At 43.8% G+C, this 15,456-nt stretch overlaps 1 protein-coding gene across 12 annotated transcripts in view; it reads left to right on the plus strand.

The window, feature by feature from the left end:
* Positions 1-15,456, plus strand: part of LOC308185284 (uncharacterized protein) — a 100,932-nt gene that overhangs the window by 78,627 nt on the left and 6,849 nt on the right. For 5 of the 12 annotated variants that reach the window (XR_013943253.1, XR_013943254.1, XR_013943255.1 and 2 more), the window contains one exon: positions 1,783-1,999. The exons of 5 other annotated variants lie outside the window; for them this stretch is intronic. Coding sequence is in view for 1 of the 7 variants with exons in the window: in XM_080573205.1 (XP_080429331.1) it covers positions 1,783-1,999 (217 nt within the window). In the remaining 6 variants the exon portion in view is untranslated. 2 more of the 12 variants (XR_013943258.1, XR_013943259.1) reach the window with 2 other exon arrangements.

Here is a 15,456-nt window from a genome sequence, read left to right on the forward strand (position 1 = left end):
AAAAAAAAAAAAAAAAGCAGGCAGACCAAAGCTCTCCACCAAATCTCCCAGCTGTCAAATTTGACTTGATGGCTAAGGAAAGGGACAAGAGCTGTCAGGAACTGGGAATCCCCAGAGAAGAGTTACAAAACATCTGGAAAATATGCTCTCTTGGCCTGAAGTTCTCTTGCCTCCCACACTGGGTGTAGATGAGGGAAACGTGCCAGGAGCTGTCTGTGCTAGAGCAGGGTGGTGGGGGATTCAGGAGTAGGTGCTGGAAAATGGGTAAGGAGGCCCCTGGACATCCCAGAGCTGCTGATTTTCAAATGGGCTGCTCAGGCAGTGCCGCACAGGCCCTTCCATACCCAATCTCAGGCTGAGCCATTGCAGCTTTGATTCTCACTCATGCATTCTCATGTGACACATTTTCTCTACACCCTCTCCCAATCCAGGCACAAATGAAATATTAAAATGTGACTCTTGTTTTCATGTGGTATATCTTTGCTTAATATAGGTACTCTGGCACATTTGAGCACTCGGTCTGAAAACAGGAAAGAAATTTAGAGTAATGATACTTTACATTTCCAGAACCCACTGCGCCAATGACTTTCAAGGTGCCTGTGAGTGAGATTAACAGTTTTGCTGCTGCATATTCACTGTTCTGCCAAACAGCATTATTCTGCTATCAGTGCTCTGCAGGCGCATGCCCTCAGCTCTTGTACGTGTGTCTGCACTGAACACCACCACTCCCTTCCCTCTGTATGGCTGTAGTCAAGCACAATTATGCAAAGCAAACATGTCAGCTTGCACAGCAGCAATCGCAGAAAAATGAAATCCCTATTCTTGCCTTTTAGCTGTAGGAAGATCATAACTCTCTGGTGTTTGATTCTGATCTCACACTTGTTCTCTGCTAATGGGATTTCCTTGACTTCAAAGAAGACATTACATACAATGGAGAGATCCTTGTACAGCCCAAGTGTGTAAGCAGTTCTCAGGCAGTCACATGTATGCTCTTAGGGTTCAGCTCAGCAATAATCATTCATGGACTGAGCTCTTCTACCCCCTCTGTAGCTGAGATCCCACCAAAGACCTGTCAACAGCAGTAAGTAAATGTGAATCCTTCATTCCCCTGTGTCTGACATCACGTCAGCATCAGTGGGATTAACCAGCCAGGCCCAACCATAGCAACAAGCAACACGATGTCAGAAATTAAACTTGCCCTCAATGCTGTGAGCTCAGTGCTCATCTCTAGTGGTGAGCTTGAGGGGCAAAAACATGACAATCATCACAGAAGGGCTTCTCATTGACTTATTTGCAGTGTCCAGCTTAGGGACTGCAGATCTCAGTACGCATTTTTATGTGCTTGTAAAAAAGAATAAGAAATAAAAAAAGCCCACAAAAGTCAGTAATCATCAGAAAGAGGCAATGTTTCTCCAGGTAGCTGAAGAAGAAAAAGTGTGCATAATTTTTTTCCATCTGCATTGTTCTCAGTACAGTCAGAAACTGGTCTGCTGAAAAGGCCAACACTTTCCAAGGGTAAACCTTTATCCCTGTATCTCTGACCTATGGATAAGGACAGGGGTATTAAGAAGATAGATAGAAAAAGTTGGTTTATTACTGCTTTCAGATGCTGTGTTTCCTGCACTAGGAATAGGCACATGGTAAATTTTAGGGAGCAATAATACCCTTTCCTGTAAGGAAGAAAAACATAAAATATCAAGCCAAATCTTTATCGGATAAATCATTCTACATGAGTGAATGTCTTCATTTGAATATTTGTTTGTTCTTACCAAATACCTCTAGCTCTGCTGCCATAGATGCTCATCGATACAAGGCACTGGAATACCAGTTTGAGACAACAATCAAGATCCAGGCCAATAACTGGACGTTTCCACAAAGAAATGTACCCCGACAAAGCAGCGTGATGGCAACACAGCAAACTATAGGAAAAGGCCAAGAAAGGGTATCAGAGACTGATTACAAGATGTCAGACTGCCATCGCATCCACATGAGAACCCAGGTAGCTTTCCATGCCTGCATCATGGCATACAAAGGCACAGAAGTGCTCCATTCCCCAGAGTGAGAAGAGACCTCCCATTTTTAGAGAGAACCACCACGAAGGAGCATGCAATGAGTTCACAGCATAGCTGTTGCACTTCAAGCTCACACCCTATCTTACAGTGCTGTAACTTCTTCTTGCTCCAACAGCTACTTCTGAGAGTGAATTGTGCAACAAGGAGGGTCTGTTTGCTGACTGTGTGAGAAGCATCCCAAATTTTTCATCTCTCTGCTAACCATGAACACTTATCTGATGGGAAAGGGCAGTCAGGCAGCTGCTCGCAGGCTGTCCAGCTCCACAATGGCAAAGCCAGGGCTTGCTGCCTCCTGGAGCTGGCTGGAGGGGAACCTCACCCCAAAGTTTTTGGGGTGGCACCATACAACCATCATCCCATGGTGAACCTTCACTTTGGGAGCTGCGTTTGTTCTCCTTGAGAGATGTGTGCTTCTGACAATGATGCTGGCACCCCACATGGCAAATGAAAATTTGATGGATTTATTATGGATGAAAAACAGTAGGGAAAATGCACACTAGCGAGACAGGCAGCACAAAACTAGATCCAGTGTCTTCAGCTGGCGTTTCCAAACAGGATTAAGCTAAATGGCATAAAATCATCAGATTAAACTGGATGCATACTATAAAATATACACAAGTACTACATGCATAAGTTACATGCAGATTCAATGGCATTGCAGGGAAGGAGTGCAAAATGGATGCAAGTGTAGAATAGCTATTAGGCTTTTAAATTCCTCCTTTCTCTTTTTACACACTAGCAACCCCCTAAATACCCCCTAAATACCTCATGTAGCCAAACTCATAAACCCAGCACATTTGTTAGATTTTGTCAGACTTTTCCACTAGTCGAAATTATCTAAGTTTAATAAACCTTAATGATATCACTTTCTCCGTTTTCCCACATTGTCTCCTGGTGAGGAAAAAAAATAAAAATAAACCCTTAACTTTCAACTACAATTGCCTTCTTAGCTTTTAAATGAGGTTTCCCCACCCAGAGAAGCTATTTGTGTAGAATTCAGCTTTTTAATGCTGCAAATAATGTTTTTTAATGCTGCTGTATATAGGGTCCAGAACCACAGTGCACTGAAACCTCAACTGTTTTTACCCTAAAAGACCCAGAAACCCTAGGGAATCTGTGGGACACCTCAGCAGAGTCTGCAAAAGCTAACTGTGAAAAGTAAATCCATGTGAGCAGACTAAAGTTTGTTATGCACTAGAAAAAAAAAAAAAGGAAACAAAATTAGTATAGCACAAATAAATATAAACTGTGATGATTTTTTTTATCTTTGTGTACATGCATCTAGGAGTTGGGTTTTTCTTCTAAAGAGGAAACAGTGTTTTGCACACTAAACAGAAAATGAGGGTGAGGTTTTTTGTTTGTTTGCTTAGTAAGTCTAATAGTAATATATAGTCCATGTCAGAAATGAGAGCAGTATAAACTGCAGAGGATTAAGAAGTGTTTGAGTTTTGGTGACACTCCTACTTATTTTGAGGTTTTTCAGTGTTTAGAGAACTATGTGTAACTTGCAAGTCAGAGAGACTGCATAAGCTAGGACTGGACCACTGATATTTTAGCTTGGCATTGGAGTGGCCCAAGTGGTTTGAGTGGCACTAACCTAACACAGAGCTGGATTCAATATTCTGTGGGAGGAGAGATTTGGATTGAAGAAAAAAAGCAAAATGAGCACGTTTTCAGAAAAATGAGCACATTTGTCTTCAGCTCAGCCTCAGCTCATCCATGAGTAGGACAATATCCATGTGAAGCATGCTGATACCAAGAGCAGGCATCCACTGCTGTTCCTGCCTATGATAGACTCAATTCTTCCTCCATTTTGCCCTCACATTGGTGCCTCTGTCTTCCTCCTCTCCCACAGCCCCTGTGAGGTGGGAGCATTCCTCCACCACCTCAGCACAGAGTCTGAAACTTGCTGTCAGGCTGAAGTAAGCACCGTGTCAGAAAGACAGTTAAAAATAGAAAGAGGGGACTTTTTTTTTTTTTTTTTTTTCCTGTCTGTGGTCTATAATACCTGTCAAATGAAGTGGCTTGTTCTCAGGCTAATGTTTGCCGACCTGTGTTGCTGCACTAGGAAGGTAACTCCTGAGACCCATGTTTGCTTTCTTATTCTGCCTGTTACAATGAACCGAGCAGCCCATGATAAGGTTGTTATGTATTTTAGGGCAGGCAAAAGTGAAGAGATGCAGGAAGGAAAGGACAAGGCTAATGCTGGAATTCACACCTCCATTTGTTTAAAGCCTGGTACACAGGAGTTACCCATGCAAATACTTCAAAGCAAGTCAATGCGAGCAGTTATTCAGCACCAGCTAATGCTGTATTATCACTGGCTGAGTAACAGCATATTATCAGACAATATTAACTTTGGTTTGTGGGTGGCAGAAAGCCATTATGGACTCTGTTATTATTAGCTTGTGTTGAACAACTTCAACCTTTACCTTATGGAAATATATTACTTCACCTCAAGATACAAAATGCCCTTAGAGGTAACGGGTGCATTTTGCTTACACAGCTACAGTCCCTTTGGCTTCCCAGTCCTCCTCTCCTCTCATCCAGCCTGCCTGCAGGCATGCCCAGTGATAGGAATGTGATAGAGTTTAATGGGAGGGAAGAAGCAATGAAGATCTAACGCTCTTAAAGCATGTAATCTTGCTGTCCAATTCAGTGTGCTACCACTTAGTCAAACTTTGATATGATAATTAGCCTCTGGCCCCTTTGTAGCCAGCTCTGCTTAACTCACTGGAGATTTTGAAGATCCCCGCTGGTCTCCCGCTCTCATTATAACTGATGCCGTCTGAATGCTAACTTCCCATCTCTGCAAGTAGGAGGACAGGGAGAGTATGGGCATGCAGAGTTAAATCAATCCAAAAGTTATTTGTATCACATTAATTTTTTTTCTGCCATTTGCTATATACAACAGAAGAGGCTCTCAAATGAGGTAATGTGCATGGAAGGCACTGATAATATATTATGACAGGTACAGTAAATTAATTTGGAGACTATTCTAAACAGTGTGAGTACATAGATTTTATTGCAGTTTCATCTGTGGAAAGATGGCAAAAATATCTCTTTTCTTAGTAATTTAAGAGGCTGCAGTTGCTTCCAGAACACTTTGATGAAAACTTCAGCTTCTTAGACAAGGGAGACTCCGCTTGACTGGCCAGAGTCCAAAAGAGCTTTAGCAATTTAAACCAGCTGAAACCATGGTCTGTAATACTGTGTTTACACCCTCAGCCCTGGAGAACATTTAAACAGGACAGATCCAAGTTTCTGCAGCCAGTGGAAAGACTAACATTAATTTCAGAGCTCAGCTGAGCCATTAGCCAAACCAAGTTGATTCATTTTAGACGAAACAGAGGCATATGCAAAAACAAGTAGGTGAGAGTTTTGGTTTTGAAAGCACAGGTTTCAGGAGGTGAGAGAACTGGATAGTGAAGCCAGTCAAGCCAAAGAGTTATATATAAGGTACTTCAGTTGAAGAAGATTTGGAATTTCTTTCTACTAAAAGCTGCAAGGAAGGAGCTCTCTGCAATTTGCATCTCAGGGAGGGACAAAAACCTGCAGGAAATGGCTGCAGATTGAAATGGACGGAGAACTGCACTAGAAAGTCCAGCACAGCATCTATTTGGAAAGGAGGAAAGAGCTAATCAGCAAAGAAAACTTCATTTTGGAGGTCAGGAAGCAGGGGGCTGGGGTAAACATTGTCAAAAGTCAAACCAAGTTAGAAGTATGATGAGGAAATTAAATGGTAATATTAAAAGGAAATCATAAAAAGTTATTTATCTATTGAAACAAAAAGATTTTAAAGGGGAAAATAGGTGATGTTTTTATACAGGGAGGATTAGATCTGTTGTAGGAGTGTGAAAACATTAAATGAAACTGCTTTGATTTTCTGTGAGAACATTAAAATCTGGAGAAAAGCAGGACAGATATGGGATGAGTGTCAGGAAATTGAAAATATCTCCTCAAGGGAGAAGCAAAACTCTGAAAGCTGGATGTGCTCAGCCAGCAGGGAGCTGATTCCTCACCACAGGACTCTCCAAGACCTGACAGCAACTCTGAGTAATTTTGTCAAGCCATGATAGAGGGGGACCCACATGACTTGGGAGCAGTAAATATAGTAACCACAATTAATTGAGTGAATTTGCATATAAAGACACTTTAGCTTGATTGTAATAGTATGCAAGAGCACAAGGCAAATTTTAAAGGAAAGGAATAATTAATGAGATGGTGATCAATGAAAATCAAAGAAGCAACAAAAGATTGGGCCTGACAGATAGAGAATACTAGGTCAGCCTAACACCTTTCTTCTACAGTAGAGCTCACTACTTTATCAAGAAAAGGTGTCTGAATATCAGGGAACCATTTGTGGTATCGGAAATCATTAGTTCAAATGAAGGGAAAAGAAAGGAAAAGCACACAAAGTACTGTAAGAAGGTAAGAAATGGCTTTAATGTTTAAATTACAGAAGGTTGTACTGAAGGAGAGCCCTTAGCATTCTCTCTGAATTGGAAAATTTTTTAGCTGTTCCCAGTAAGGACTGTGGTTGAAAAAGTAGGTGCATGGTAATGAAATTTGCTGATTAGCCACATGTCAGAAACACCTTGGCATGGAAAGACATCTGAACATGGTACAGGTAGAAACAGATAACCTGTGAGTCTGAAGTAACATTAATAGAGTGAAATTTAATACCAGTTTTCAAGATCATGCCTTTAGCAACTAATGGGGAGATTTCTGAAGTACTCTGGGGATTCATAAATTGGAAATGGCAGAGAAGGAGGTAGAACTGGGAATTTTACCTGCTCACAGGAATTACTGTGGGTTACCAGGGTGATATGCTTGTACAAAATCAGAGAATCAGGGAATAATAGAATCATTAAGGTTGGAAAAGACCTCCAAGATCATCTGGTCCAACTGTTCCCCTACCACCAATATTACCCACTAAAACATGCCCACATCCAACCTTTCCTTAAACACCCCCAGGGATGGTGACTCCACCACCTCCCTGGGCAACCTGTTCCAATGCCTGACTGCTCTTTCTGAGAAGAAATGTCTCCTCATTTCCAACCTGGACCTCCCCGGCACAACTTGAGGCCATTCCCTCTAGTCCTATCACTAGTTATCTGCGAGAAGAGGCTGACCCCCAGCTCTCCACACCTTCCTTTCAGGTAGTTGTAGAGAGCAATAAGGTCTCCCCTGAGCCTCCTCTTCTCCAGACTAAAAAAAACCAGTTCCCTCAGCCGCTCCTCAGAGGACTTGTGCTCCAGGCTCTTCACCAGCTTCGTAGCCCTTCTCTGGACATGCTCCAGGGCCTCCATGTCCTTCTGGTAGTGAGGGGCCCAAAGCTGAACACGGTACTCGAGGTGTGGCCTCACCAGAGCTGAGTACAGGGGGATGATCACCTCCCTGGTTCTGCTGGCTACACTATTCCTGATCCAAGCCAGGATGCTGTTGGCCTTCTTGGCCACCTGGGCACACTGCTGCCTCATGTTCAGGTGAGCATCAATCAGCATTCCCAGATCCTTTTCCTCTGCACAGCTTTCCAGCCACTCTGCCCCAAGCCTGTAGCACTGCAGGGGGTTGTTGTGGCCAAAGTGCAGGACTCAGCACTTAGCCATGTTGAACCCCATCCCACTGGCCTCTGCCCATTGACCCAACCTGTCCAGGTCCCTCTGCAGGGCCTTCCTACCCTCCAGCAGATTGACACTTCCTCCCAACTTGGTGTCATCTGCAGACTTACTGAGGGTGCACTCAATTCCCTCACCCAAATCATCAATAAAGATATCAAACAGGATGGGCCCCAACAGCTACCCCTGGGGAACACCACTCATTCACCACCACTTTCCGGGACCGGACTTCCAGCCAGTTTTAACCCAGCAGAGAGTGTACCTGTCTATGTGCAAATGTGATCCTAGAATTTATTAGGAAAAATGCTTCGGGTAGACATAGGAAAGTGTTCACAGCTTTGTGCAACACACCAATTAGATGCTGTTTTGAATACTGAGAACTAGAATTGTAACCCACATTTGAGAAAGAGATATATGGGAAGCGGCTCAGTTGGAAATTCCCCTCTGTGTAAGGACATGGGGGGAGTTTTACTTGCATAGCAAATGAAGAGCACTAGCGTACTTGAAATACTGACCTCTTGGCTCAGTAGACTGTATAGCCCAATGTGCATTTGGGATTCAAAAACCAGTATCCTTGCATGCATGTTCCGTAGGGATCAGCACTCATCTTCTAATCCAAGTTTCCTTGGAAATCTCTGGGAAGATGTAAACCTGAAGATCTATCTCCGTCCCTGGTAAGACCTCTCCTGCTTTCTATCAGGTCTGGACTTCCTGCCCTGCAGACTCAGAAAGATGTTGAGAGACACCTTTAAGAAAAAAGAATGCAGTAATCAGAAAGGTTGTTTTGAGATCTGTCATCATGCCTGGATTTAGGTACCTGAAACAGCCTTCTGAGTACAGGTAACCAGAGGCCTAACTTACAGAGGGCAAAAACTAGGAGATATCAGTCCTACATTAAGGGCTAGATCAACAGGTATGCCTTCTTACTCTAGGAAACCGAGTTAAAGAGACTTTAAGGGAGTTTTTGAAATAATAGTTCGATGTCTAGAGGACTTGCACAGGTAATGGGTGAGGTGAGGCCAGTACCCTTCTCAGCCTGGAAAGTTCAAGCCCAATTTATTATGTCCCGCATAAGACAATGTCCGAACCTGTGAGCTGCAGGCAAGTCTAAGACATGGAGACAGTCCACCTCTCCAGTTAAAACCATGACAATGAGCATCTAAGAACTGAGTGTTTGTGAGACTGTGGATTGACCAACAAGAGGGGTAGTAACAGGGCTTGACTGAGAGAAAGGTAGTTTGGCAGAGCAAATAGTATAATCTTTGTTCCCTTAAGAAATTTGAATAACTAGCCATAAAAGTAAACATAAAAAGTGTGCCCTTTCCTGGCAACAGGAATGCAGCCTGCCATGTGACCTTTGTTATAAATAGATGATAATACCTTAAAAGACATGGAAGAGAAATGCATGTGTGCTTCTGCATAAAATCATGTGGTAAAATGAGGTTGTGTCACACACCTCTAGGGACTGGCATTGGTGTGTGAAATGGGTGCCCATTGTACTGGGTCTGGCTGGGATGGAGTTAACATTCCCTGCAGCAGCCCATGCAGTGCTGTGCTCTGCACCTGTAGCTAGAACAGCACTGGTATCACACCAGTGTTGTGTCTATTGCTGCATAGTACTGGCACCGCATCAGGAGTCCCTCCAACACCACCAAGAGCCAGCAGGCTGGGGACGTGTAAGAGGTGGGGAGGGGACATCACCAGGGCAGCCAAACTAAAGCAACCAAAGGGATATTCCATAGCATATGGTGTCACACTCAGCAATAAAAGGTGGAAAAGGGAAAGAAGAAGGGAGAGGTGGGCTCTCTTTATGAAAATCTCTGTCCTCCCAAACAGCGGCTAAGCGTACTGAGGCCCTGTTTCAGGGATGTGGTCAAGCATTGCTCATGGATGGGAAGTATAAAGTAATTTCTTTCCTCTCTCACTGTGCTTCCACACAGCATTTGCAATTTTACCTTAATAATTATTTTCCCTTTAATTAAGTTATTCTTATCTCAACCCATGCGTCTTTTTTTTTTTTCCTTTCTTCTTCCCCACCTCTTCTGAGGAGGGGTAGTGAAAGAGCAGTTCAGCTGCCTAGCAAGTGAAAACCACCACACTGATTTGGCCAGCTCAACCAAAACTGTATCCCTCTGGGCCCAGTCAGTAAGCATCTATGTACTGGGGAAATGTAGGTGCCTATGGCCTCTCAGATACCAAGTGTTTGGGTGGGATCACTGTGGCTCAGGCCCTCAAATACCATTATCTAAACTGCATTAGTGACAGCTGAGGTCCTGGATTCAGCCTTTTGGGTGGAACTCACCTCTCCTGATGAATGTGAGGGTTGAGGTGGAAGCTAGTTCTCCAGTTACTCCCCTGGTCAGTGAAAAGAGACAGATGGTAGATACCTTCAAAGGTATCTCTGCTGGTTACAGGGAGAGTTGGACAACCAGCTCAGATGACATACCTTGCTGTCTGAGAGCTAAAACCACATGGGACAAATCCCACCATGCAGACCTGAGCATGTAAATATCCAGGTCAGGGGGAATTAGGCTCTTTTGAGCTTCAGATGTACCTGGCAAAAGGAAAGGCAGAAAGTGAAGATCAGCTTGCCTGTGAGAGTCTTCAGGCCAAACAGCTGTATATCAAAGGGTTTAGTAGCTCCATTGGCAAAGATGATAGATTTTTTTCATGTTTAGCAAACCCAGTCTCTTCATTCAACTTACAAAATTTACAAGGTCTGGTACAGTTGGCGGAGCTTATAACCTTTGTGATCAGATGGAGCCAGTGGAGCCATGTATGTTATGAGTGCCAAATAGTTCAGATGTTGCTTTCCCTCTTGCTTGCGTTAAAACAGCAGGAAAATAAAAGTAAACAACTACCTTCAAGATTAGAAAATAGAGCATTCAAATGCCAGGAAATCTCCCAAATTAGAGATCCCACAGCAAAAATAATTCAGTCATACTTATCTTTCGACTTCTCCTGAGAAGTGTTTATCATCAACATGTAGCAAGAACACAGAGGTTATCATTGCTATTCAGTTGGCAACTTTCATAGAATGGAATGGGTTAGAAGGGACCCTTAAAGATCATCTTTCAGGACTTGATTTCTCAACCTGAAGTTTTTCATTAGCTTTAATACTTCACTTTTCATTGTCCTCCCGCTGGGACATGGGTTGACACAATAGTTATGAATGCCAGCTTGATGCAGGAGCTTGTTTACCTCACACCTACTCATTTTCCTGTTTCTGTACCAGGGCTCTTCATGTATAGATAAACCGAGAATAGTCCTGTAGGTCTGGGAATAAGTCAAATACAAAGAAAGAAGCAGGTAAGCCAAGCTAACTCCTGACTGCCAAATAATTTTGAGCTCTTTGGATGCATCAGTGGGATAGAAGGAGCTGAAGTATTTAACAAAGGGAAATGCTAAGGTGGAGCACTGCAGGGGAGGGAGGGAAGTGTTATAAATACTCTGAGGCCAGAGAGCAGCCCTGGTTACCCTATGGTGTGCCAGATGCAGTGGTCCCAGAGGAAGGTTCAGCTAAAACCAGCTTTCTGCGCATGTATGACCCCTGCACTCAAACATCCCCAGCAAGGGAGCCCTCTGCACTCAACTCTGATACTAGCTACCCACAGGCATCCTCTGCTGGCGGCCACTGAGGTGGGTTGGGATGGGGCAGGAAGTATGGCTGCTCTGGAGGGTGTTTTTCAAGGCAATAGAGCTTTTAAAAGCAATCAAGCTTTTCAGCTTGATTGAAAATGGCCCACCTCAAAATGTTTCATAGGGAAAAGCAGTAGTAAAGGCAGTCTAACAGCTCTTCAAGTGGAAACTGGCAGCAGCTTCAAAGGTGTCATACTGTGGGGAGAGTCTGAGTCAAAGCTCAGGGTGGGAACAAATCAGTCACAACCCCTCTTGTGTGGGTAGATGTACCCAGCATTGCAAAGGTGCCATCAGAGAAGGAAGCAGTGTCTTTCATCTCTCCTCCTTCAACTTTTCACCCTGCAACACTTGTGAGGTTGTTTTCACCATCCAAGCTCTTGTGTCTCCTCTGACTCTTGTGATGAGGGAGGTGAGGCTCTTGCTCCACTGAACAACACCCTGAAACACCTCTGGTGTTTATAACACATTGCCTAACTTAACAGGGCCCAGAGCCATGACAGTTTCACAAACACATGATTTTTTTTTCAGGAGGGATAGTAAGTATTGGTTCCTGGGAGTCAAGATCTGTGAATGTTGTCTGGAAATGCAAGTGTAACTGTCAGACCTAGAAGGTTATCATGAGGAAGCAGTCAGTTTTAGTGCTGTGACTTCCAGCTTCTGTCTGAGGTTTTCTACGCATCAGGGTTGCCAGGCACTGTGAACCACTCTGGGTTTATTATTGAAGCAGGACTTTTGAATCTAGATCTGCACCAATTTTTTCATAAAATCCAGAAAAAGTCAGAACTAGGACTTTATTTTCAGCTTCCCTCCATAAATCTTTTTTTTATTTTCTTTGTCTTCATGCCTAAGCTCAGTGTTGAAGCTATTCCATCATTTGTTCCTACTCACTTATACATACACATACACATACATGCACATATTTCTTTTCCACCTTTTTAAAAAAACTGCCATCTTTTTATAACTAAAATTCTTGATGAACGCTTGTATTTGATAGCTCACCTCTGAAAAGCAGACAAAGTGGTTATTTTTATCCCTATTTAGCACAGTCTCCTAAGGAAACAAGAAACCTTGCTCTTGGGCCATCTTTCAACTCTGGAGGTCGCTACAGTTATAATTGTATGTGACTGAGAGAAGTCTTAATTTCTAGTTCTCTTAAAATCAGTAACGTATTGGAGGAGAAGATGAATTTCTCCAGTGAAAGCATGTGTTCAGAGCACCCATTCCAGCCCACAACTGGCACATCTCACCTGGACGCCAGCCCCCAGCTGCCCACTGGTGAGGACACAACAAGGAGGTTAGAAGAGGGGATCTGGGAGATGTGGAGGACAGATGTAGGAGGGGTTGTGAAGGAGACCAGGCAATTTTGGGGGGGTTGTGAGTGTGGGACTTTGGGCTGAGGTAAGGGTAGGCTGATCTCATACACTGAAAATAAGTTTTAGCACATGCCACAAGTTGAATTCAATAAGAAACATGCCTATAAGAAACCTAGCCATACTGTAAATATACAAATAAAATGGTATCATGGTCCCTGCAAAGAGAGTATTGGTGTATCTAAACTGTTCCTAGGCACTCTTTCTTTTTATCAAAGCAAACTCCCATTTATGTCAGTATTTTTGGGAGCAGACCAAGAATGTACCACTTGGAAGTAATTTTTCTATTTCTGAATGGGGGGAATTTTGCCTCTTCTGCCTCTTCTTGGTTGGCTGGTTCACATAAAAGTACCTGATTCCTGTGGCTGAGCAAGTAATTAACCTATATGCAGGCCAGAAATCTCTCTCTCTTTGATATATTTCTTCAGTGGAAGAATAAAAGATTTCTCAGTAGTTCCCTGAATTTAGCTATTTTTAAATGAAAAGCAGTGCAAGAATATTTTGTGCCCTTCTTTTGGAACAGACAGCAAGAGGACATTGCTGACCTGTAGATCAGGTCCAGGTCTAGTCTTTTACCAACTGTCCAACCAAATGTTAGCAAGAAAAATCTATTTGTTAGCTTCTTGTGTGAAAGTAAGTGCATTCACACTTACTCTTTCTGTTTGACAAGCTCAAACCTTTGCTGTTGCAGTGCATGATAAGCTCTTATATATATATATCCAGGCATCAGATTTAGTGCAAGTGTTCTGCCAGCTCCAGCACAAACTTATGCTATTCCCCAATGTCTGGATCCTGCATATTTTTGCTCTTAGTGACCTGGAGTCCAGTGCAAGCTTTAGTTTAGTATTCTCCCACTAGGGCAGCATTTTCCAGTGGACATTTACAATCTTTCCACAGAGCAATGGAGGAGACCTCTCGTGGCCAGCTAAAGCATTTTCTGCAGCGATGTAATCAATGCCAGTGATAGGTGACATTATTAGGCATTGAGCTGACCCTACAGGGGAAATATGAGAATGGAATTTGCAGTGATTTGATCATGGTCACAAAGCCACCGTAGCCCAAGTATCCTTTCCTCTGTCTCTCCACTCCACAATAATTTCATTATTACTTTTAAAGCTCCACCATGGTAATTTTGTTGTCCATTTGGTCTGAATTAATTAAAGCTGCGTAACCTGAGTGACAACTTATTTCATTCTTAGTAGTGGCTAAAATTCACTGCCCTCATCCCTATCCATGTCCCTACAACAGTTTCCAGGCAAACAACCTTCTTCAAGACCTTGGGCCATCCATCAAGTACACAGAATCACAGAATGGTTTGGGTTGGAAGGGACCTTAAAGATCACCCAGTTCCAACCTTCTGCCATGGTGTTGCCACCTCCCACCAGACCAGGCTGCTCAAAGGTTGCATCCAACCTGGCCTTGAACACTCCCAGGGGTGAGGAATCCACAGCTTCTCTGAGCAACCTGTTCTAGTGCCTCACCACCCTCTGAGTGAAGAATTTCTTCCTTATATCTAAAACCTACCCTCACTACACTCCCTGACAAAGAGTCCCTCCCCAGCTTTCCTGTAGGTCACCCCAAGCCTACCATTCTCCAAGTTGAACAACCCCAACTCCCTCAGTGTCTCTTGATAGGAGAAGTGCTCCAGCCCTTTGATCATCTTTGCGACCCTCCTCTGGTCTCTCTCCAACAGGTCCGTGCCCTTCTTGTTCTTGGGACCCCAGAGCCAAACACAGCACTCCAGGTGGGGTCTTGTGAGAGCAAAGCAGAGGGAGAGAATCACCTCCCTCACCCTGCTGGCCACGCTGCTTTTGATGCAGCCCAGGGTATGGTTGGCTTTCTGGGCTGCAAGTGCACGCTGTTGGCTGACGTTGAGCTTCTTGTCAGCCAACACCCACAGGTTCTTTTCCTCAAGGCTGCTCTCAGTCCACTCCTCACCCAGACTGCATTGGTGCTTGGGATTGCCCTGGCCCAGATGCAGGACCTTGCACATATCTCTGGCTGTTCATGTCAAGCAGGAGCATTCAGCATCATGAGTCAGAACTCAACACTGCATAAGAGCCTCCTGAAGACACAGCAAAGTGGTAATTTTGGGTAATTTTACTCTTTAGGAACCTTAGGGGAACACAAATTTTTCTTACAAAAGTGTAGGAGGATTTCTCAAACATCCACATGAGCCAGGTTGCCCAGCCCCTGTGGGAGTCCACTGCTGTCATTACAGCCTAGTCTGGACCTGGGCTGAAGGCAACAGGAGAAGTGCTGAAGCCACCTGCAGCACTTTTTGCTCCGGCCTGCCCTGAAGATGAAGGCAAGTGAGGTGATGTGGTTACTCTTTACCAGGAAAGGCTAGAGAGAGGGTCCTGAGCTATCCAGCTGCCAGCTAGTGCTGCCTTGGCAACTGTGTAATGGGCAATGGCCTGTACTTGAACGGCTTCAAGAAGAGATGCAATCAACCATTCACTATCTTTCTTCTTTCCATTAAGTTCAAAGTGCTATATAATCACTTCAATTTTCTTTCAGCAGTGAGTAGGCTCAAGAATAAACCACAAAGCCTGAACTCTCAGTCTGTTCCATGTTTTATCCTGGATTTATCTTCAGCCATCATTGGGTGCTGTCTTTCTGCCTGACCCCATGTGGAAACTGGCCTCCAAGAAGGGTCAAGCATTCATTTTCATGCTCCTCTGTGCTGAAATGCTTTTCCTGGCAAGATTAGATAAAGTAATTCCCTTTCATTTCAGGCCATCCCAAGTAGAT

Source organism: Anser brachyrhynchus, assembly GCF_964034855.1.
Source record: "Anser brachyrhynchus genome assembly, chromosome: Z".
Lineage (NCBI taxonomy): Eukaryota > Metazoa > Chordata > Aves > Anseriformes > Anatidae > Anser > Anser brachyrhynchus.